Source organism: Prosopis cineraria, unplaced genomic scaffold (assembly GCF_029017545.1).
Source record: "Prosopis cineraria cultivar Desert tree isolate PC_DT_omini unplaced genomic scaffold, ASM2901754v1 PC8, whole genome shotgun sequence".
Classification (NCBI taxonomy): Eukaryota; Viridiplantae; Streptophyta; class Magnoliopsida; order Fabales; family Fabaceae; genus Prosopis; species Prosopis cineraria.
This window is the reverse complement of record NW_026555339.1, coordinates 4,283,809-4,305,541: the sequence shown is the minus strand read 5'-3', so window position 1 is coordinate 4,305,541 and position 21,733 is coordinate 4,283,809. Positions and strand designations below refer to the sequence as shown.

General features: G+C 36.5%; 4 protein-coding genes across 8 annotated transcripts; 2 read left to right on the top strand and 2 right to left on the bottom strand.

The window, feature by feature from the left end:
- The first annotated feature begins 927 nt into the window (after nt 1-927).
- Nucleotides 928-3,561, top strand: LOC129318574 (uncharacterized). The gene is made up of 5 exons (XM_054963418.1): nt 928-1,234; nt 1,559-1,901; nt 2,147-2,415; nt 2,485-2,681; nt 2,830-3,561. The coding sequence occupies exons 1-5, from the start codon at nt 934-936 to the stop codon at nt 3,262-3,264; spliced, it is 1,545 nt and encodes a 514-aa protein (XP_054819393.1). The 5' UTR covers nt 928-933; the 3' UTR covers nt 3,265-3,561.
- Nucleotides 3,562-4,414: 853 nt separating this feature from the next.
- Nucleotides 4,415-8,162, bottom strand: LOC129317113 (SWI/SNF complex subunit SWI3B). Its single transcript, XM_054961469.1, has 6 exons — nt 7,985-8,162; nt 7,470-7,882; nt 6,338-6,745; nt 5,435-5,570; nt 5,033-5,163; nt 4,415-4,866 (listed from the first exon to the last, which is right to left on the bottom strand). The coding sequence occupies exons 1-6, from the start codon at nt 8,142-8,144 to the stop codon at nt 4,687-4,689; spliced, it is 1,428 nt and encodes a 475-aa protein (XP_054817444.1). The 5' UTR covers nt 8,145-8,162; the 3' UTR covers nt 4,415-4,686.
- A 3,795-nt stretch (nt 8,163-11,957) lies between these two features.
- LOC129318420 (uncharacterized) lies at nt 11,958-16,593 on the bottom strand. Of its 4 annotated transcripts, none has more exons than XM_054963169.1 (8): nt 15,642-16,593; nt 15,211-15,334; nt 14,529-14,658; nt 13,841-13,877; nt 13,504-13,741; nt 12,829-12,971; nt 12,651-12,749; nt 11,958-12,391 (listed from the first exon to the last, which is right to left on the bottom strand). In XM_054963169.1, the coding sequence occupies exons 1-8, from the start codon at nt 15,876-15,878 to the stop codon at nt 12,182-12,184; spliced, it is 1,218 nt and encodes a 405-aa protein (XP_054819144.1). In that variant the 5' UTR covers nt 15,879-16,593; the 3' UTR covers nt 11,958-12,181. The 4 variants fall into 4 exon arrangements, with proteins under 4 accessions (XP_054819144.1, XP_054819147.1, XP_054819146.1 ...); XM_054963170.1 differs by having other exon boundaries at nt 12,350-12,391; nt 12,829-12,936; XM_054963172.1 differs by lacking the exon at nt 13,841-13,877 and having other exon boundaries at nt 15,211-15,341; nt 15,642-15,781.
- Nucleotides 16,594-17,556: 963 nt separating this feature from the next.
- Nucleotides 17,557-21,733, top strand: LOC129318521 (splicing factor U2af small subunit B). 2 transcript variants are annotated; one of them, XR_008595258.1, is made up of 3 exons: nt 17,557-18,688; nt 20,442-20,508; nt 20,962-21,733. XR_008595258.1 is itself a non-coding variant. In XM_054963343.1 (2 exons), the coding sequence occupies exon 1, from the start codon at nt 17,811-17,813 to the stop codon at nt 18,639-18,641; it is 831 nt and encodes a 276-aa protein (XP_054819318.1). In that variant the 5' UTR covers nt 17,557-17,810; the 3' UTR covers nt 18,642-18,688; nt 20,962-21,733. The 2 variants fall into 2 exon arrangements, 1 of the variants encoding a protein (XP_054819318.1); XM_054963343.1 differs by lacking the exon at nt 20,442-20,508.

Here is a 21,733-nt window from a genome sequence, read left to right as displayed (position 1 = left end):
TTTCATTGGGGCAAAAAAAACCTCACTGTATCCCATTACGTCGGATCAGGTAGGTCCAAAAATTCATACAAGAGTACTGCGAGCCCAGTACAAAAGAAAAACCGTTTTCATCAATATTATATATATATATATATATATATGTATGTATGTATGTATGTATAAAGAGATGAGAGTTCCAGACTGCTCAGATCATATAATAGATAATAGCTTGTAAATATTCACAAGGTAATATATAATAGTTCAGCATGATACTACTGTGATTGACAAATTTTGGATTGAGATAGGAATATTGATGTAGTCCACTGTGCCCATGAAATAGATTGAGATAGGAATTAGGGACTTCCAAAATTTTTAGAATAAAATAGACGATTAATTATTATTTTTAATTTGTCCAACAGTTTTTTTTTTTGCCAACATTGTCTAACGAGTATTTAGAAGAACTAGTGATTATTAGATAAATTATCTGCGAAATATTATATACATGTCAAGGTAGGAGTGACAAACTGTTAATAATAACATCTATGAGTCTATGATAAATATCATGTACTATTTTGTCAAGACACCGGCGGAATTGGTTTTCCGAGTAACCAAACAGTTACGCCGTTGAAGGGCGGGTGGGCATTTTTTTTTTTTAAAGAAAAACACAATCATATATGTTTATAATTTTATTGAATTTTATTTTTAATCCTCATATTTTTTAATTAAGTTCTTAAATTTTAACAATCATATATAATTGGCCTCTATGAATTTATAGAAACAATAATACTCATAAAACTAATTGTGTATCGCCACGAAACTTTAAGAATATAATTAATAATTAATAATTAATAAATCTTAAAGATTGACATTAATAATTAAATTAGATTTAAGGGAGTAAAAGTTATATATATATATATTATATATATATAAAGAGAGAGAGAGATTTTATTATCCATGATTAATTCGGGGCGATACAATTCATTTCGACGAGCTGACGAGGCTGAGGCAGGTCCAAAGGCTATTCTGAATCTGAAGGAGGAAAAGAGAAGAGATCGGGAAGAGAGGATGCATTTAAGCGAGAATGAAGGCATAGAGGACAAGAAGTTCGTAGTTACCGGTGGACTCGGATTCATCGGCTCTGCTCTATGCTTAGAGCTTGTCCGAAGAGGTGCTCGCCAGGTCCAAGCCTTTGATCTCCGACAATCTTCTGCTTGGTCCAATCTTCTCGATCGTAAAGGAGTCATCTGCATTCAAGGTTCCTCTTCTTACTTTTCCTTTCCTCGATTCCATTCACATTCTTGTTCTTCTCTTAGGGTTTCGATTTCTCTTTTTAGTCTATTCCTATTTCATTCACGCTCACCTGAACTCGCTCATAAGTCATAATCATATCCCTATGTTTGCCATTTTTCTCTGTGTTTATGGCAATGTATCATTCACTTTCACTTGCGTCATTGTTTTGCCTGCTTATTGTTACGTCAACATCGTTGTTCTAAGCGGTCATGATAAGCCCTTTCCTTTATCCATTCACTTCTAGTAATTACATGTAAATATATATAATATATTTAATTATAATTATCAGGGGATGTCACCCGAAAAGAAGATGTTGAAAGTGCCCTGCGTGGGGCGGATTGTGTGTTCCACCTTGCCTCCTTTGGTATGTCAGGAAAAGAGATGCTCCAATTTGGTCGTGTTGATGATGTCAATATTAATGGGACTTGCCATGTTTTGGACGCTTGCCTTCTCCATGGCATCAAAAGGCTTGTCTATGTTAGCACATACAATGTTGTCTTTGGCGGTAAGGAGATTATCAACGGAAACGAGACTTTGCCATATTTCCCAATCGATGACCATGCTGATCCATATGGGCGCAGTAAATCAATTGCTGAACAGCTGGTTCTAAAGAACAATGGCCGCCCTTTTAAGTAAGTTTTCGCTCACCAGCTATCTCATTGTGTCTGCTGGCAGTTTCCTTGTGTTAGAAGGCAGCAGAATCTCTTGTACTTAAAAAATGGTTGAAAAAACTAGGTCATGAATTTTGATGCTGCTGTAGTCATACTTCTTTCTGGTATGAACAAATTGAATGATGATTTTGGCCATTGTTTTCAATTCCTTCCAACTAATGGTTACTGTATTATCGACTGAGTTGATAACTTTTAATCTTGTGAAGGAATGGTAATGGGAATTTTTACACTTGTGCCGTACGTCCAGCTGCTATTTATGGACCGGGCGAAGAAAGGCACCTTCCGAGGATCATAGCCATGTCAAAGTTGGGTCTGTTCTTGTTCAGAATTGGTGACCCTAGTGTTAAGTCAGACTGGGTTTATGTGGATAATCTTGTACTTGCTCTTATACTGGCAAGTATGGGACTTTTGGACGGTGATCCTAGGCAAGGAAAACACCCTATCGCTGCTGGCCAGGCATACTTTATATCTGATGGTAATATTTTCTTTATTTAATGTATCCATGACAGTATACCGGAACAACAGTTGACACTGCTTTGTACAGGTTCTCCGGTCAATAGCTTTGAATTCATCCAGCCTCTAGTTAGAAGTTTGGGTTATGAACTACCAAGGACTTCCTTAGCTGTCAATCATGCTCTTTTTCTTGCAAGGTTTTTTTGGGGAGTCTATACAATCTTATACCCATGGCTGAATCGGTGGTGGCTTCCTCAGCCATTTATACTTCCCTCTGAAGTACACAAGGTGGGTTTCTTCCATGGATAGCATTTCTCTTGAAATCGTTGTCACGAACTGTTGTCAATTGTAGATGAAGATGCGCAGAATAACTTATCATGATTTGCAGAGCATTCAAATTTTACATTATTTACTCTTTCGTGTTGTGCTCTGACAGGTGGGGGTTACCCATTATTTCTCTTACCTTAAAGCCAAGGAGGAAATTGGTTATGTTCCCATTGTGACTCCTCCAGAGGGGATGGCTTCAACCATATCTTACTGGCAAGAGAGGAAAAGGATATCTATGGATGGGCCTACAATCTACACATGGCTACTTGTTGTCACTGGAATGGTCTCACTATTTTGTGCTGTGTGCTTGCCTGACGTAGGATTTGTGCCACATCTCAGATCCCTCAGCGTTTTCATACTTCGGTCAATGTGGTGCGCGAAGCTGGTGTTTTATCTATCCGCATTTGCGCATGTTTTGGAGGCCTTGTATGCTTGGAACCTGGCCAAAAGGGTGGACCCCGCGAATGCAAATGGTTGGTTCTGGCAAACTTTCGCCCTTGGCTTCTTTTCGTTGCGTTTTCTGTTGAAGAGAGCAAGGAAATAAGCTTTGGATTCTACTTCTGTTCGTCGTGTTTTCTGTGGTAGAAAGCAAGGAAATGAGCTTGGGGGTCCTTTTTTTTTTTTTCCCGGGTGCCAGCTCTGGCACGTGTTTTGAAGTTTGAAACACAGCAGCAAACCACAGAAGGCACAAAGTAGCTTGGATATCCCTTCTATGCCCTCAATGATAAACTCTTGCTACTACAAGGGAATTTACTTGTTGATCTTTCTAGCGGGAGGCCATGCATGAACATAAAGGAAGGCTGAAAACAAGAGGAAAATTAATTATTTTGATTCAAAATAAGATGGATCTCGTCACGTCTAACTTTTATTCAGTTTTGTCAGGTGTACCTCACGCAAAAATTTTCGCTTAATTATATAACTTGTTTAAAATGATGCTGTAAATGCGTATGTTAAAAAATGTAATGAATTAAGAATTTAATATGTGAAGAATGAATTAATCAATATAATTTACTTTTATTTTATTTTTAAAATTTTTTATTTTAATATTTTTATAAAAACATTTATTTAAATATTAAGAATTTTGTATATAACTCATTATATGGGAGGGTAGACAATTAAATTATAAAGAGATTGATCATTTAAAAATTTTAAACATAATTTTAATAAAATCAAGTATTTTCATAATATCTAGTGAACATATCTTTGCAAGTGTTACAAATTCGTCTACACTGTAAACTTTTAAAACGGGCTACTGCCGATTTCATCTACATTAAGATATCGTCGGGTTGTTTGATCCAGCCTACGCGTTGCTGGTATTAGGTCAAGCAAATAAACTTTGTTTGGCCTATTGTTTCCAACCATGGTAACAAGATACAGTGAATGGGCAAGGCCACCACATGCAAACCTTCGGTTTCGTCCTTTTCTATGGCATGGACATTGAAAGAAAGAAATTGCTCGAACCACAAGCACCCTACATGGTATAAGCCCTTGTTTACCCAGAGAACTGATTTATAGCTTTTCTCAAACCTTGTTTTTGCCACCGCCTATCTCTACGTACGGCGCTTATTGTTTCCACGGAAGAAACTGTGTAGTCAATTTGCGCTTTGTGATACCATTTGTATAACCCTGCTTCGAGTCAATATGAAAACGTTTGTTGGTCACATTCTAATACTATCTATTGCCTCTTTGCAGCATGCGGAAAACAAAATCACCTCCTTTGCTCACTTCCTGATATCCTTTCTCAGAACAAAAGATGAATACCCTGGAAAAATCCCCTACAGGATATCCAAATTTTAGGTCAATGTTAGTGAGAGAGACGTCCCTGGACTACTCAAATCCATTTTGCCAGTCACATTTACATACTACAGGGGGAAGTCAGATGTGTGCAGCGCCTGAGCAAACTAAAAGTACAGGATAGTTGAGAAGAAACCTAAAATAGGTAAGAAACTAAGACTAGTCATCAACCTTAGTTAATATTATCCTCTTCCGTGTGCTCTCCAGTTTTTGGCTTCGACCGTCTATGAAATAGAAGTGTAAGCTTATCAACGTAAAGTATATTCTTCATTTGCTCCAACTGTTGGCCTTCTTTCTCCAACAGCAGGTCTAAATCTTCAAAACGAACAAGCTTGTCATGGATATTCTTCATCTGCAGAATATCCAATATTTAGTAGAGAATTCTAAATTTCCAAAAACCTTAATATCATATACCTGTCTGCACTTTGGCCAAATATATATATATATATATATATATCTGTCTGCACTAACTCAGACATGGATTAATAAAGTATCTAAGTGTAAACATCCATACGAACCTGAACATTTATAATCACAGAAATTGCTTTTTCCAAATCCGATTCCTCCTTCTCAAGCTGTGCATTTGCTTGCAACCGAGTCCATTCAAACGAATCAGACGCAGTGCCCCCATTAACTGCCTTATCAGTATCTGCACAAAAATAACCCACCATTTTCCTGAAAATTTAGTTTGCAGGACTACATTTCCCACTCTTGTGAGTGACGAGTGCAGCATAGAATGCTATCACATGATTTCAGTGCACCATGTAGAGGTTTGGAAAAGATCAGCTGAACAACACGTTATAGAAACAAGCCTCTTGTAAATTGAATGATCAAATTCCAGATAAACCTCATCAATACTGATGGCAGTACCATTATTTTCAAACCTCATAATCTTCAGCCTAGATATTTATCATTCTCACCTTGCAATAGCATATTCCTTGGAAATGACTGATATTTTATTCTAGCTGTTTTGTAAACCTCAGACAGAGTTCTCACTGCAGCTCGAGCAGCAGCCTGTGCAACCTCTGCCCCCACTAAAGCAGATAGGAAAGCAGCCTGCAAGAATTTTAAATGTACTACAGTTGTTGAAGATAAAGCAATTCTTTTTTATAATGATTTCCTTGATCATAAACAGAGGGAATTCAAATTTAGAGATCATTCTTCAAGATCATGAAAACTGTTAGATGCTAAACCATGACTCTCTCCAATTTCAGCACTCAGCACTAAAACTATGAGATTGATACTACTTCTATGATTCTATGAATTAGTATTTTGAGATTAGATCACAAGTCAAACCCTCACAAATAGAAATGAACGCAACAACAGGGGCATCAGCTGAACCACCAAGTAAGCACTCTTTCCTGGTGCATATTCCAATCTGCTCTATGTTATTCATAAATCATCAATGAAAACAAGTTTTAGGAGAAAAAATGATTTACAACCACATAAAGTTATTTAAAATGTCCAAGCCACAAAGAGACCCACCCCAAATCTCTTTGTAGGTACTGTATAGAACCAACCTTCTCCCTCTCTCTCCTAGCCATGGAACAAGATATTATTTTTAGCTACTCATATATTCAGATTTTGAGGATTTCAAAAGTACAGGCAAGCACTAGCAATTCTCAAAAGAAACCTTTCCTCCCAAATGAAGTATGAAACATAAAGGACAAATGTCCAACTCTTTTCTTAATTTGGCATTTTTTAAAAAGCACGCAGTACAAGCAAACTATAAGGTCCTATCTGAATCTCAATTTTCATTTTTTGTTACATAAACTCTGCAATTGCTTCTGAAATTTAACTTTGACCTGAACCATGAAAAGTACCTGTGCCATTATAGGGTTGCTTGTATCTGCAAGAGGTGTTAGACGCATTCTTTTACTTGGTTCTGCTGCACCAATACTTTCCAGTCCGCTGTCAGCATCTACAGGTCCCTTTAATTGATTACCTTTGTCATCACTAACACCAGAATATTGATTTAGAAATTCCTCCCCAAATGGAAGCTTGATAAAATGGGCAATGCAATCCTTCTCAGTCCGACCACCAACATGCTGAGCAACCCTCCTCCAGTCATCACCATAATGCATAATGGCCTCCAGAAGATGCAAAGTTTCCTTGTCTGTCCAATCTGTCTTGGTCTCTTCACTGATCTCTACTCGCCTGAAATCTGAAGAGCTCACACCAACTCGATAATTGCCACGGACATAACATCTTGCACAGAGAGTCAAGTCATACTGGGGAACAAAGAGAACATGAAAATTAATGGTTGCCCATTGCTAGAGACTAGATCATGAAGTATGAACCATTGAAGCATCAACATAAGAGTAATATTATGAAGTGAGATGGAATGATTTGGAAACTCACCCTAACCCAATCCACTCCACATACTTTTAATACATACGAACCATATATTGGTTCTTTCTCCACCCCAGTCCATCGACACAAGTCAATGACTATAAGTAAGAAGAGGAAGCCAACTGGGGGGCAAAAGTGACAAGGTATTTAACTCTTTGAGAAAAGACAGTACAAACAATAAATACTAGCAGAAAAGAAACAAAACGGATTATAAATGTCTAATGCAACTTTCTCACGTTATATGTCTAATGCAACAACAAAAAAATGCGTTATCTTATTAATCATGGACACATATGAACCATTCAACATTTAAGTCGATCTAGGGGCCTGTAAGAAAAAATGAAACCCGTGGAAAAATGGAGCAGAAGCTGAAATCAAACTCAAAGAAAATAGATAGCTAGGATCAGATTCAAAGATTGAATGGCTCATATCTGCCCATAACTAATAAAATGTTTTTTAGTTGCATTACATATGCACTGCAGAAACTGGCATTCAGAATCCGAGATAAAATCGAGAAATCTTGCAATAAGCATTGGAGTAGTAAGTAAAAATTCAAAATACGTTTCTGCGGGTTCAAAAAAAAAAATAAAATAAAATCGTCACCTTATCGCAAGCAAAGCAAGCAATGGTACAGACAGCTTTGCAACCACTGCAGACTCTCCTGGAAGTCTCTCGAATTGGAGTTGATGATTCGTTCGAATTAGACCCAGCTTCGGGCTTGGTCTCCTTGTCCTCCCACTTCAGGGGTTTTGTGACCGCCGAGGATGGCTGATAATTGATCAAGCCCCATGCCTCCAGGAAATCAAAGACTCTACGGATGGAACCAACATCCCCCACAAGAGTTTTCCTGACATCGGTGAAGGTAATCTTTCTAGTGGGATTATCCCTGAAATGCTTGACAATGGAATTCCTGTAGTACTTGTAAACCCTAGGATTCTTGGATGGCGAAGCAGAATCGAAGAACTCAGGGAGATGCCGAACTTCGCATTCATGTATGCCATTCCATGTAAACCAACCTGTGCAAAGGAAAATTACAACCCTATAAATAATCTCTTCACAGAATTCCCCCCCCTCAAAGATTTAGGATTTTCCCATATGATGTGAAAGAGGAGCTTAGCTGGAGTGGCTGGGCACATGGATTACGTTAACCTCGGGAGAGGCCGAAACCGACGCCGAGGCAGTGCGGCTACCGTCTCTGGAATCGGCGAATGAGGCCTCGGGCGGAACTTGTTTAGGCGGAGGCGTTTCAACACTATCAGCCGATAACTTGGCCGCCATGATACAGCGGCAACGAAAGGATCCCTCTCTCTATATTCTATAGCCATCCCTGAGTTCTTTTTTTATTTTTTATTTTTAAGTTATGCAAAATTCAAAAATGGCATTAAGACCCATAAATATTCTCCCTTCATATAGATTTTATACTGATGGTTTCTCTGATATTCTTTATGGCCATGACTATAATTTACTCTGATGGTTTCTAAATAGTGCATAAATTTTACATTTTATATCGACATTGCTTTATTATTATCAAATTATGTTAAACATGATAGAAAGGATGGAAAATAATTTTAGCATTGAGGTTTGATGTCTCGATGTGAATATGAAAATAATCTTGTTAAAAGAGACAACGCTCACTTTTACAATTTACACTTTGAAAAAGATTAATCTATAGTTTTTTCAAAGAAGACATCTTAATCGTTACTATGTACAAAAAAATGTGAGAAATATCATAAGAATATGAAATTTAAAATAACTACTATAACTCACAAATGGTATTTTGCAAGTCCTGCGTTTTATTTTGAGATAGAATTAGAATGCAAATCTATCCCTTACAATAAAAAAAATATTAATATGTAAAATCCTATGACACAATAATATAATCATAAAAATTTGGGAAAGTAGCATTAAAGGATCACTAGCAATATTAATTAATTTAAAAACTACACTACAGTCTCTCACTCTTTGCTTGATATTAATTTGTTATGTCAACAGATGAAATTGCCTCTAAAATAAAAAAAAAAATCCACTGTAGCCAGCAAGGGGCCACCAGAGTCCCTACCACCAATAAGGTCATTGGCAGCTGGCCATCGAAGGTTCGACACAGGCAACATTTTTTTTAAGGAATATTTGGTTTAGACAATCAAGAGAAAGTTTGATCCCAAAACCCTTAGCCACTTAAAAGGCAAGCTTTTTAATTATGTGTAGCAAAAAATATATATAAATAGTAAATCAAGCTTTTAACCAATCCATATTATAACATAATGGTGTGTTATTATTTCTGAACAGCATTTATCATTTTATTAATATTATTTATTAATTTGACATGAATAATTACAAATTGAGAGTTTTAAAATTTTATATATTTACTTATTAAAAGTCTGAATGTATTATTGTTAATTAAAAATAAGTTATTGTCAAAATTTGAACTGATATTTGTTGATGAAGGACTAACAGATATGATTAAACCTATCCTATTAGTTTTTTTCACTAGTTAAAACTCAAACAAATTATGGTTAATTTTTAATGAATTGTTGTGAAAACTTAAATGTATACTTATCGATAAAGAATCAACACTTATACAATTAAACCTGTATTAACCATTTTTCTAGCTTGCTAAAGCCGAATGGACTATTGTCGATATAGAATGAGTTGTTGGTAAAATTTAAATAGACTATTATTGATAAAAGACTAACACGTACAATTATATTCATTCTATATGTTTTTTTAGTTTGTTAAGCTTGAATGAACTGTTGTTAATTTATGATAAGTTATTGTTAAAACTAGAATAGATACTAGTGATGAAAATTAACACATACAATTATATTTATCCTATATGTTTTTTTAGCTTGTTAAAGCTTGAATAGACTGTTATTAATTTAGAATAAATTGTTGTTAAAATTCAAATGGATATTTGTCGATAGAAGATTGACATATACAATTATGATCAACAAGTATCTAATTGAGATTTTAACAATAACTCATTTTAAATTAAAAACAGTCCATTAAGGCTTTAAATAGGTAGAAAAACATATAAGATGGGCATACATAATAGTTTTTCATTAACAAGTCTCTATTATGGTTTCAACAACAACTTATTCTAAATAAATAACAATCCATTCAAATTTAACAAACCAGAAAAACATAAAAGGATGAGCATAATTATATGTATTAATCTTTTATCAATAAGTTTTTATTTTGTTTTAACAACAATTCATTTCAAATTAATAATAGTCATTCAAGTTTTAATGACTAGAAAAACATATAGGATGGACATACTTGTATGTGCTAGTCTATTGTCAACAAGTGTATATTCAAGTTTTAATAATAACTCATTCTACATTAACAACAGTTTATTTCGGTTTTAACAAGATAAAAAAATGACTAAGATGGACTTAATTGTATATATATCAGTCATTTATCAACAAGTATATATATTTAGGTCTTCATAATAATTTATTAGAAATTAACAATAATCTATTTGGGTTTTAACAATTTAAAAAAATTAATAAAATGTGCTTAATTATACGTGTTTGTTGTTCATTAACAAATATCCATTCGAGTCTCGACAACATCTATTTTTGATTAACAATACATTTGAATTTTTAACAAATAAAATACATAAAGTTTTAAAATTTTTAATTTGTAATTGTCCATATCAAATTTTTAAGTAACATTAGTAAAATAACAAAAACCATTTGAGAATGAATAATACACTATTATATATTATAACATGAAAGTGGTTAAAAATTTAGTTTATTGCTTATTTTTTTTTTGGCCATATGTAATTAAAAGGTCATGAAATTAATCCCTTTTTTGGCTACATAAACCAAATATTCTTTCAAAAAAACATTGCCTGCATTAGAGCTTCGAAGGCCAGCTGCTGGCAACCTCATCGACAATAGGAGTTCCAGCGACCACACTGTTGGCAGGGGGTCCGACGACTAGCGATAATGGGGATTGCTTTTCTTTAAAAAAAAAAAAAAAACTTCAAAGACAATTTTGCCTTTTGATATAATAAATTAACATTAGTTAATAACCAAAAAATTGTGCTGTAGTTTTTAAGTCAATTGGTCATCGACAGTGGTCTTTCAGTGCTGTTTTCCCTGGCCAGCAATATTATACTCATATTATCAACTTTATCCAAGTTAAATTTGACATTTTTATTGCTAGATTAAAATTTATCGTCAAATAATAAAACTCAAATCAAGCACTCAAATAAGTAAACATAAATATCAAAATCATGCAAGTAAAAAATAATTGAATACAATCCAATCAAGATTTGTGTAATTCTGCCATTACTTTATACTAATAGTTATAAAATTTTACAGTACTTCAGATTGAACATTGATGATTTGCTTAAATTATTCTAAGGTGTATAGAAAAGTATCAAAAAACTTGCACCCCATCAAACAAATTATGTGAAATATTATAAAATTATACAATGAGAAAAATTATGTATTTTTTTAAATACTATTATGACTTACAAATAATAAGTTTTTATAAGTCGTGCATTTTATACTGAATTAGAATTAGACGCAAACCTCTACACGCTGCACCAAATAACTCGTCATGTCCACGATACATTAATATGATTATAAAAATGTTTATTCGGCCAACAATAGTAAACTCATGCAATTGACTTTATTATCCAATTTAAACTTAAATTTTTTTGCCATAATTAATTAAAATTTAACTTAGTTCAAACAATACAAATTCAAATCAATCACTGAAATCTCAAATAATTATATACAAACAACAAAATCATGCGCGGAAAGAAAAAATGCATACAAACAATCAAGATTTGTGATTCTTTCTGTTATTTTACACAATCATTAGTATAAATTAATACAACTGTATTTTCAGATTTCATCAATATACCCCAAAAATAAAAAGGTCTAATTTAAAACTAGAGTTCTTTTAACGAAGAGCCCCCTTCCCATGACCATTTTTAACAAAACAAAATGCACATTCCAAATCAAATTTGCCTAAATCACGTTGAAAATGCAATTTATTATACCCGACTTCCTTTCCGGCACTTCTACTGTCTAAACCTAGCTCTGTAACTAGGCACCATACTATTACACCTGCATGAGAAACCAAATCAATCTTCTCTGTTGAAAATTCCCGATCATGCTACCCTAATTTTAAGACAGATTCTTACAAATCATAATTGGACCCCAAATTTCTGGCAGATATTCTAGCAACTACTATATACACAAAAATCGTATTCAGTGAAATTGACCATCCTTTATCACACAGTTAATAAACATTGACAACTATCTACAAACTCAACACAGGACAAGACTAAAAAAAAATCACATTTCTACATGGCCGCTGGAAACCCTTTCCAGCACCCATTGATCCAATACTACTGCCACTCTTCCTGAGCGCTTGTAGCATGGGGTATAATTGTATAAATACACTATATAAATGTCCAAATGGAAACGCAGCCAGCATCTTCCAGTTTCCTTCTGCGCCCGGAGAAACTCCGACCCAACTAGATGGTGAGCATGACTAAATATAACCTGCACATTAAGATTCAGTAAGAGCTAAGTCTTATAACAAATTTATATGACATATAATCCACTTTTGACAATCTTGAACCATACGCATCAAAACTCTGATGGGGAAAAAAAACTGTAAGCGTCAAACCTTCAATAGTTGGAATTCAGAAATAATGCAACTCCCCATCACCTAATTTATTATCCTTTTTGCTAAAAATAAATACCAATGCAGATAAGTTTGCCTTTAATTTGTAAAAGACAGGAAATAAGACAACTGTACCTCTAGAATGCAATATATATAACTTGCAAGGCTAGATTGGAAGCCCGCCACACACGTAGCAGATCCACTGCTCTTAGTCCTGCTGCAAACTAAGGATACCTATAACAAAGAACAATCCAAACATAAGCTCAACCCCAAAAGCGAAGACATCAACAAAGATGCAAGGTAAAGAACCCACCTTAATCGCCCCCTCACCCAGCTGCTTGGTCAGGACCAGTACCTTGCATAAACTGAGAAGGCGCAGGGACAATAAATTGTGGTTGTCCGGGAACTGGTGCAGCAATTCCTGGAAAAACCAATATGTATACCAATCACATTGATCTGCATAGCACTTAACTTGTTAACTGTTTCTCATCGATGATACAAAGATGCAGAAAGAGTATTTAGATGCCTATTTCTTGATAAGGTCATAACGATAACAAGTATCAGTCAATTTGCCACTACCATAAAAAACTCCTACATTTTGATTTTTGTCAGAAGACTACCATATCCTTGCTCTGACATGACCACCTGGGTCTGGTTACTAGCATTACCTACCTTTGCAATGCTTCAATTTGTTCACCCATCCATGGATGACGTAACAACAGCTAAGAAACCTAAATTCTTCACATATTATCACTAGTTTAAACATACTGTCGTCAGCTGAAGTGTTTCCCGCAGAGACTTAATTCTCAGATTCTCAGATCTAGGAGCTTGCATTTCTCATTAAAAAATCCACCAATTCAACAAGCATGCAAGAAATCAAAATAGCATGAATTAAAGAGAGCCATGTCAAAGTAACATCCAGGTTCAAATAGCAACAGAAACGGAGGACCTAATCCACGCAACAAGTCTTCAAGTCAGACTAGTATACCACTGGGATATGGTACTTGAATGGTAGGCATAGGTGAAGTAGTCAGGGCATTAACATTGGTTCCACCATAAGGCACAATGTGATGACCAGTTACAGCATAGCCCTGCATTCCTGCATAACCATGACTACTGGGAATAGCTTGACCTAACTGCCCATAAGGATAAATAGCATTATTCACTGCACCAGGCACTCCATATATCTGAACGTATTGCTGGCCCGTATATGGGTTGTACAAACCCTATCAGAAAAGATGCCAAAGGCAGGGAAGTCAGCAACATAAAAAAAACAATAAAAATCCTTCCTAAGGCTGATAAAACCAAAAAAATAAAAGAAAGACCTGTGGGTATACATATTCAGGTCCATATGTTGGATACCTGCAAAAATAAAAGAACCATAACATTGAAAAGATCACCTTTATAGCATGATCCTGGTGCAATGCATTCCGATGCAGATTGCAAATATAGGAGCAACCCACGCATTTGAAGAAAAGGTTAATAGACAATTGCTTTATTCAAGGCTGAGGTTTCGAGTGATACTAGACAACTTATTACCCAATCTCTCCAGATATTCCTCTCTATTATTACATTTCCTCTCTATCATTACCCTTTCTAGCTCAATAATAAAGTGCTGCAGTACATATGTCCTGCAACTATCACATTTACATTCCTGCAATTTCCAATCACGTCACATAACCATACTTTGACCAAGTCCACCAACTTCTAAAGGAATCACTAAATATTTATATTGCACAAAGACTGAAAGACCTTAATGATGCTACATGTTAGGATTGGTTTGTGAGATTTCCCCACAAGAGAAAAATGAGGGTGAACAAGTTTTTGCAGTGATATGTGATCAGTTAACCTTAGCGGAACCATCATATGGTAGCCAGCCTCGTGTCCAATCAGAGATAACAACAAAATATGAAGATCAAGGAATGGAGACACCAGACAGACAAGCAAAGACATATAAAATGTAAGAAAGGCAAGAAAACCAAGATCATTGAAAATAAAGGATGTGCTACTCACCCATAATGAGGATAAACCAATCCTTGTTGATAGTTGTAAGAAGGTGGCTGCTGATAGCCAAAACTTCCAACATACGGATTTCGGGCTGGTTGCAAATTTCCCATGTAAGCAGCAGCTGGCCTTATCCGTCCTATAGAAGACAGAAGAAGCACCAATGGCTAAAAGTAACTGATATAAAAGGTGTGGCCTAGACTACTTGCATAGTTAACAGACGCCATAAATTATGAAAGAGAACAATGCTTGTCTGGTTAGCGTAACTATTTAAGCATAACAGACAAAATTGCTAAAAACAGGGACAACACAAATAGAAAGTGCACAAAGCCATGTAAAAGTTGGATTTCAATACCCTCCAAAGTCCAAAATAACAATAAATTAATAAATTAACAATGACAGAAGTCCAGCCTACAAAAACCACCAATCATAAATACATGGGCAGCGGGTAATGCATTTGTGCATTTTGCATAGCAAACAGAATTGGAGAGTTCAAACTTTCATATTAATGGTAAGGTACAAATGCAATGAAATCTGCCTGATTTATGCCCATGGTGCGGTGCCAGAAGAACACTGCTCCTAAGAACATTAAATGACACGTAGAATCAATTCGTAGCATCATACTGAACAATTATAACATAAATGGAAGAAAATGAAGCAGAGGTATTTTAATTGGCAGTGGGAAGTATACCATATGGCACAGGAGGCCATGGTCGGCCAAGTGAAGCCAGGTTACAATTGGCCTTCCTTCCATCAATGATAGGAGTTGGATCAGCGCAGGCTCTTCTAGCAGCCTCAGGATCCCGGAAAGTCACCTATACCCTCCATGCAAGTCAGAATAGAAATCAAGTCATTCTAGAGTGAATTAGAAGATATTTTTGCGTGTTTCATTATTTGTAAGTGAGGTGACAAGCATTAATCACGACACGCTAACTTGATAAAGAAATGATTAAATGAAATAACACATGCAATGATGCAAATGATGACGAGCATTGAAAGCATCAGGAAAAATTGAGATCAAACATGGGATCGCCAAAATTTCATGCGTCTAGTAGATATATGTAAGCACTGGAAACGCAAGGAAAAACGAACGCTTAAACTGAAAATAAATGAAGTACTCACAAAACCATAGCCTTTGGATCGGCCTGTATTCCTATCAGTAATTACAACAGCTTCAAGAATGTCGCCAAACTGCTCAAAGTATCGGCGCATGGTTTCGCTCTGGGTCTCCCACGCCAATCCTCCAACAAATACTTTGGTATAAGTCGTATCACCAAAAGGGGAGCTTATTGGTTGAAATCCAGAACTTGAATTGGATCCAGGCGTGGGCGTGTGACCCTGGATCTGGTGGTATGCCATGTATGACACAAAGGAAAGCAGTAAATAGAGAAGCAGTATAGAGATTGCTAAGGATAGAGATTCCCTAAGCAGAAAGGTAAAGAAGGAGTGGCTGGACACGTAACCACATGCTAAAACAGAGAAAACGCGGAAGAAATGTGCTGGGGATCCAAGGGGTTTCAGAAAATCTGGAAGGTGGAAGAAAAAGAAGAGATCGAACAGAACTGTAGTGAAATGAACAGGCCAAGGGCATAAAATGAAGACTAAAAGGTAGATACTCGAGGGAAAGTTATCGGAGAAAGAATATAAAAAAAATTGAATACAGGAAAAATAAAAACAAAACCCTAAAATTGAGGATTTGATGAGGTGGGGATGAAGAAGAGGTAAAAGTGAGTAGGTGGTGGGAAAAGATGACACAGAGAGATGGGTTAGAGAGCTTGGAAAGATATGATCACTGGCTTGATAATGGTATAATAGAGATTACAGACAAGACAAGTACTGGAAAGAGAGGTTAAGGAAAAAAGAAAGAGGAGGACGAAGTTCTAGTTATTAGAAAGAGGACGAAGATTGCGAAGATGCCAGAGAGCAAGCGAGATGACGAGTACGGGGATCGCATGGATTTTGAAAGAGGCTCATTTTTATTTTGCAGACGATGAGCACGAAGAGCCCAGAGACGAAGATTGCAAAAGGGACACCGCATTTAGAAACCCTTCTCGCACAGTGTTACAAGTTTTTTGCCTCTTAATAAATATGTGTATAGTTCAATGACAAACATACACACTTGACTAAAATGCGCAACGTAGATGGCAGATTCTTACTCATGTTTGGTTCCCTACGTTATTTATGTCCTAGTCAGTCAAATTAAATAATCAATTAATTATTAATTAATTAATCCAATATATCTCCTACAGTAGTATTTCTCGTGCTATCTGAGCCATCCCCCCTCGGGGAGCCGAAAAATTGTCACTCTTTTCATGCTTGGTGCAATATGTTGTTTTATACGTTGCATTATCATCAACAAAATATGGTCAGATAAATTTATGTAGTATTTCATTCAGGTAACAGTATTGAAATAATAAAAATATTCTGATAAAAATAAGCAATAAATAGAAGGCCTAATTATATAGGTTGATCATGATATAATATTTATTACAATTTACAAGACTGTTAGAGTTTCACAAAAATGGTTGGCAGAACCGGGGGGGGGGGGGTGGGAGTTAGATTGAGATTGGATTACGGCAAAAGGACGTATATAACTTCTTCATCTGTACTTTTATAAGCTGTCCAAGTTCTCCGTAAATAAAACAAATGTGACTTTAATTACAAAAGATTGAAAAAAGACGATAGAGATTATTAAAATAGAAAAGTATTTGGCAATTTATTTTTATTAATTAGTTTAAAAGTAAAGTAAAACATGGGGGCGGGGGCTTGTTTAATGGAGGTTTGTAAAAACTAATAATTACAATGAGTTATATCATTTACAAGTATGGATAACATGAATATTTTAGTTTGCACTTGACGCAACAAAGATGTCTCATGGTAACTATAACATAAATATGTCAAACGTGTGAGTTATTATTTATCATATTTCACGAATTTATTAAAAAAATATAATATAATAAATAAATAATGAAAAAAGAAATTTATCGAAGAGAAGGAGACTACATTTTGACAAATGTATAGCAGGTTCCATATGATGTTGTACGTCAGAGTGTCGGGGTCGCCGTGTTCCGCATTAACATTGCGAGCAGCTGCCGCCATCCGATTTGTTTTCCCAAAAGTCACAAGTGTTTCGGACTCTGGGATTTTCTTCTCTGCCAGTTAGGGTTTTAACCCTAGAAAATTTCAGGTTTCAGGGATGAAGAAAGCTTTCGCAACATCATTTTTGTAATTTCTCGATTCCCTCCAAGAAAGCCATTCTTCAAGATCCCAAATAGTTGAAAGTCATCGACTATGGCTGAGCACCTGGCTTCAATCTTCGGCACTGAGAAGGACCGCGTCAACTGCCCCTTCTACTTCAAGATCGGCGCCTGTCGTCATGGCGATCGGTGTTCTCGACTCCACAATCGCCCGACCATCTCGCCAACCCTTCTTTTGTCGAACATGTACCAGCGCCCTGACATGATTACCCCCGGTGTCGATGCTCAAGGCCAACCTATCGATCCACGCAAGATCCAGGAACACTTCGAGGATTTCTACGAGGATATTTTCGAAGAACTCAGCAAATTTGGTGAGATCGAGAGTCTTAATGTTTGCGATAATCTTGCCGACCACATGATCGGCAACGTCTATGTCCAATTCAAGGAGGAGGACCAGGCGGCTGCAGCATTACAGGCTTTGCAAGGGCGCTTTTATTCCGGCCGACCCATCATTGCTGATTTCTCACCTGTGACTGATTTCCGGGAAGCCACTTGTCGACAGTTTGAGGAAAACAATTGCAATCGTGGTGGATATTGCAATTTCATGCATGTAAAATTGATTGGAAGGGAATTGAGGAGGAAGCTGTTCGGGAGATACCGGGGGTACCGAGGAAGTAGAAGCCGGAGCAGAAGTTCGAGCCCTCGTCATAGGCGGGACTATGATAGACGCGAAAGAAGTTCTCGTGACCGTGATTATCGTGGAAACGGGCGACGGAGCAAGGACCGGTCTGATAGGTACGACCATGACAGTGGTAGGCGAAGACATGGAAGCCCAAGGAAGAGTCGGAGCCCAGTGAGGGAAGGGAGTGAGGAACGCCGAGCCAGGATCGAACAATGGAATCGAGAACGAGAGGAGAAAAATTGATTTGCACATGCTTCATGACCTTCACAATATTTTAATTGGTCCTTCTGGTAATCATTCTAGGATTATGTCTCTTATGAGTATTTTGAACACATAATGGACAATTCCGAAGCTTGCATTATCATGGTTATGTTTCAGTGTCTGTTAAAGTAAACGTCTAGCTGTATTAAACTTCTAGTTAGTTTGATGGGGTGTATTGCATAGTTCTATGTCCTCGTGATGTTGTTCCCGGGCAATACCTTGATAGCTAGTTCTCTACAAGTTTCATTTGAGATTTATTGCATTTGAACTTATAAACATGCTAATGTGGGTATTGGAGGATTGATCACCCTGGTCTCTCATATGACCAACTATGTCAGTAAAACCTTCCACCGATTTCTTCAAACTAAGAGGACCATCATCACATGCAGAACTAATTTTCTAGCTTGAGATGCCTTTTGAGCTGACTAAACAGCAACCTCTAACAAGCATATCTCTGCTCCTTCAAAATGCAACCTCTAACAAACATATATAATTTAAAATTCTTTGAAAAGTCACTGGGGGCGTTGGCCATGGCCCCTACTTGTCCCCTTGTCTCTGCCACTGGCTGAATCTGAGCCGATTTTATGATGCCTTACCTACTTCCATGTGATGGTGAAATTTTTTTGCCTGGCAACTGGACTGGTAAGCATACACAGGCAAAGTGTGATTTTTGTGAATTAAAAATTTGAAATGCACCAAAAAGTAGGGTTATGTTCAGTACATTTTAGTCCTACTTTGTTTATTGTTGGATAGTTCCTTATCACTATTTTCTTTTGTGGTTACAAATTGGAATTCAGAAACAAACACATGTCTGATAGTGAGGAATACAGTTATGTTCCTTCTTAACACGATTCATTTGATACTTTTTTGAATAAGTTGTACAGATCATACATAATGTAATAGAGATTTTGTTGAACATGACAGTAGGAAACTGGAAATTGTATATAGCTTTTTATAAACTATTTGACAGCTTGGGCTAGACCTGGGTTTTGATTATGCTACTAGGGGCTTAAGAAGTTACACATCTCCGGTAATATGTGCCTAATGTTTTGCACTTTTGTCTTTGGATGGATTTCCATGGCCATTTACCTGTTAGGGGAAGAAACTCTGGTTGCATTTTGATGGAAACCTATTCATTTATGGGGAACCAACCGTTTGTGACATGTAAAGGATAAGAATCATGCCACCTAGGTGCCACAAGGATCACTTGTGACTGCCCAATGTGAAACTCATTTTATCAGAACTTCTTTTCATAAATTGGTCGATTTAGTCCTGATTGATATATTTATACTGATTTACGTTTTAACTGGATTCTGTCATTTAATTTCTAGTTTCCTAACTTTGACTAATGCATAACCAGCTAAGATGGAAGGGATTCTTATGTTTTGATGGTAAAGTAACCTCAGTGTCTCCTAGCCTTAGCGTGATTCCAATGTTTTTCTTGTTTCCACTTCTGGGCACAAGCAACTGAGTAAATAAGAATTGGAACGTCATTGGCCATTTATGCACCTGACTTTTAGCTTGCATCTGATTAACAGTTATGTTGTTCAATCATCTGGTAGTGTTCTAAATATTTATATTTACTCTAGGTTTGCTATGTCAATTAGCCCCAGAATCTAACTTTTTTTCCATCTTTTAGTAAAATCTATTGGCAGCTGTATTCTTATTGATTTTAGTTCCTCTCTTATGCTTTCTTCTCTGCCTCCTCTTGCTACTCTTCGTACTGCTATATGATATGGAGCTGTTACCTGCATGTCTTTTCCCACGCTGGTTTGGGACTAGGGGATAGGTTATGGTGGTGCAGCTGCTGCTCTTGGGATCTAGGAATTGTGGTTCAATGATTAACAAGGTTGGGACCTGGGGCTGAAGCACATGTTGAAACATTGCGAGGTTCTATAATTTTCAAAACATTTGGGCTTGGTTTGGATGAGAGGAAAAATTAGATGAAAATAGGGAGGAGAGAATACGTAGAGAAAACTTTCAAAAATAGTGATTTTTTTTTTTTAAACTATTTTGGGATTTGTTCCTTTTAGTATTCTTTCCTCTCTTTTTTTCTTTCCATCAAAACCAAGGGTTAATCTCTGCACTGGGGATCCTTAGCTTCACATCTTTATTCAGCCAGGATCGCCAGGTCCATCTGTTAGTTTATATAACATGCTTTCTTTGTTATTGCCTCAGCGCATATGAGCATATAAACTAATGCGAGGGTAATGTTTTCCTATGAGCTAATGCAGTACAAATTCCACACAGAAAAGGATGATAATTTCTGGTTTGTTGTCGTTATTTGATTTCTGTTACTTAGGTTATCGTGGTGCATGGACTCCCCAGATCTTAGGCGGGCAATATGGCTTCCTATAATTCTATGGCACTCTCAACTGTAGGTAATTTAGCCTGGCAGTGTTACGCTTTCTCAATTTGGTAATAGAGGACTATCAGTATTTGAGGCAGCAGTTTATAGGTATCTGAAACCTGAGCTTAGTCCGAAGTACATATGAGGAGCAGTCCTATGTTACTAGCCCTTGTTAGGCTACTTACTGTAACAGCTGAAGTTCTCTTATTTACGAGTTGCTCTTGGGTATGGTTGTCTGCGAAATGTAAAATCTTATCATACATAGACCATAGATGGACTTCTTGAGGTGTAAAGTATCGCCAAAATGGAAGCAGACTCGGCTTCCTGTTGCTTCTAGTTTCAATTCCGAAGGATTTATGGAAATAGCGATGCATGGATGTTTTGAGTGGGAAAATCTTGCGTTGGCATGCCGTTCATTAGCTCTTAGATCCATCCCTGGGAACTTGGGGAAGACCTTGAGCTTAAATTATGCGTTTCAAACCAAAAGGCAGGAAAAGTTCTCGTAGACTCGCACGACTGCAGACTGCATCATCAGTAACAAATTAGAAAAGCTTAGGCCTCCTTTTAAATTTCTATGGGGAGCGGTGGTACCTAGTAGTATTCCGCTGTTAAATAACTTGCGACTTATTTTATTGTTCGTACTGCTGTTTTATATTTAAAAAAAATGGTATTCAAGCATTGGGCAATGCACCTTATAAGTTTAATTTCATCTGGTTCATTGACA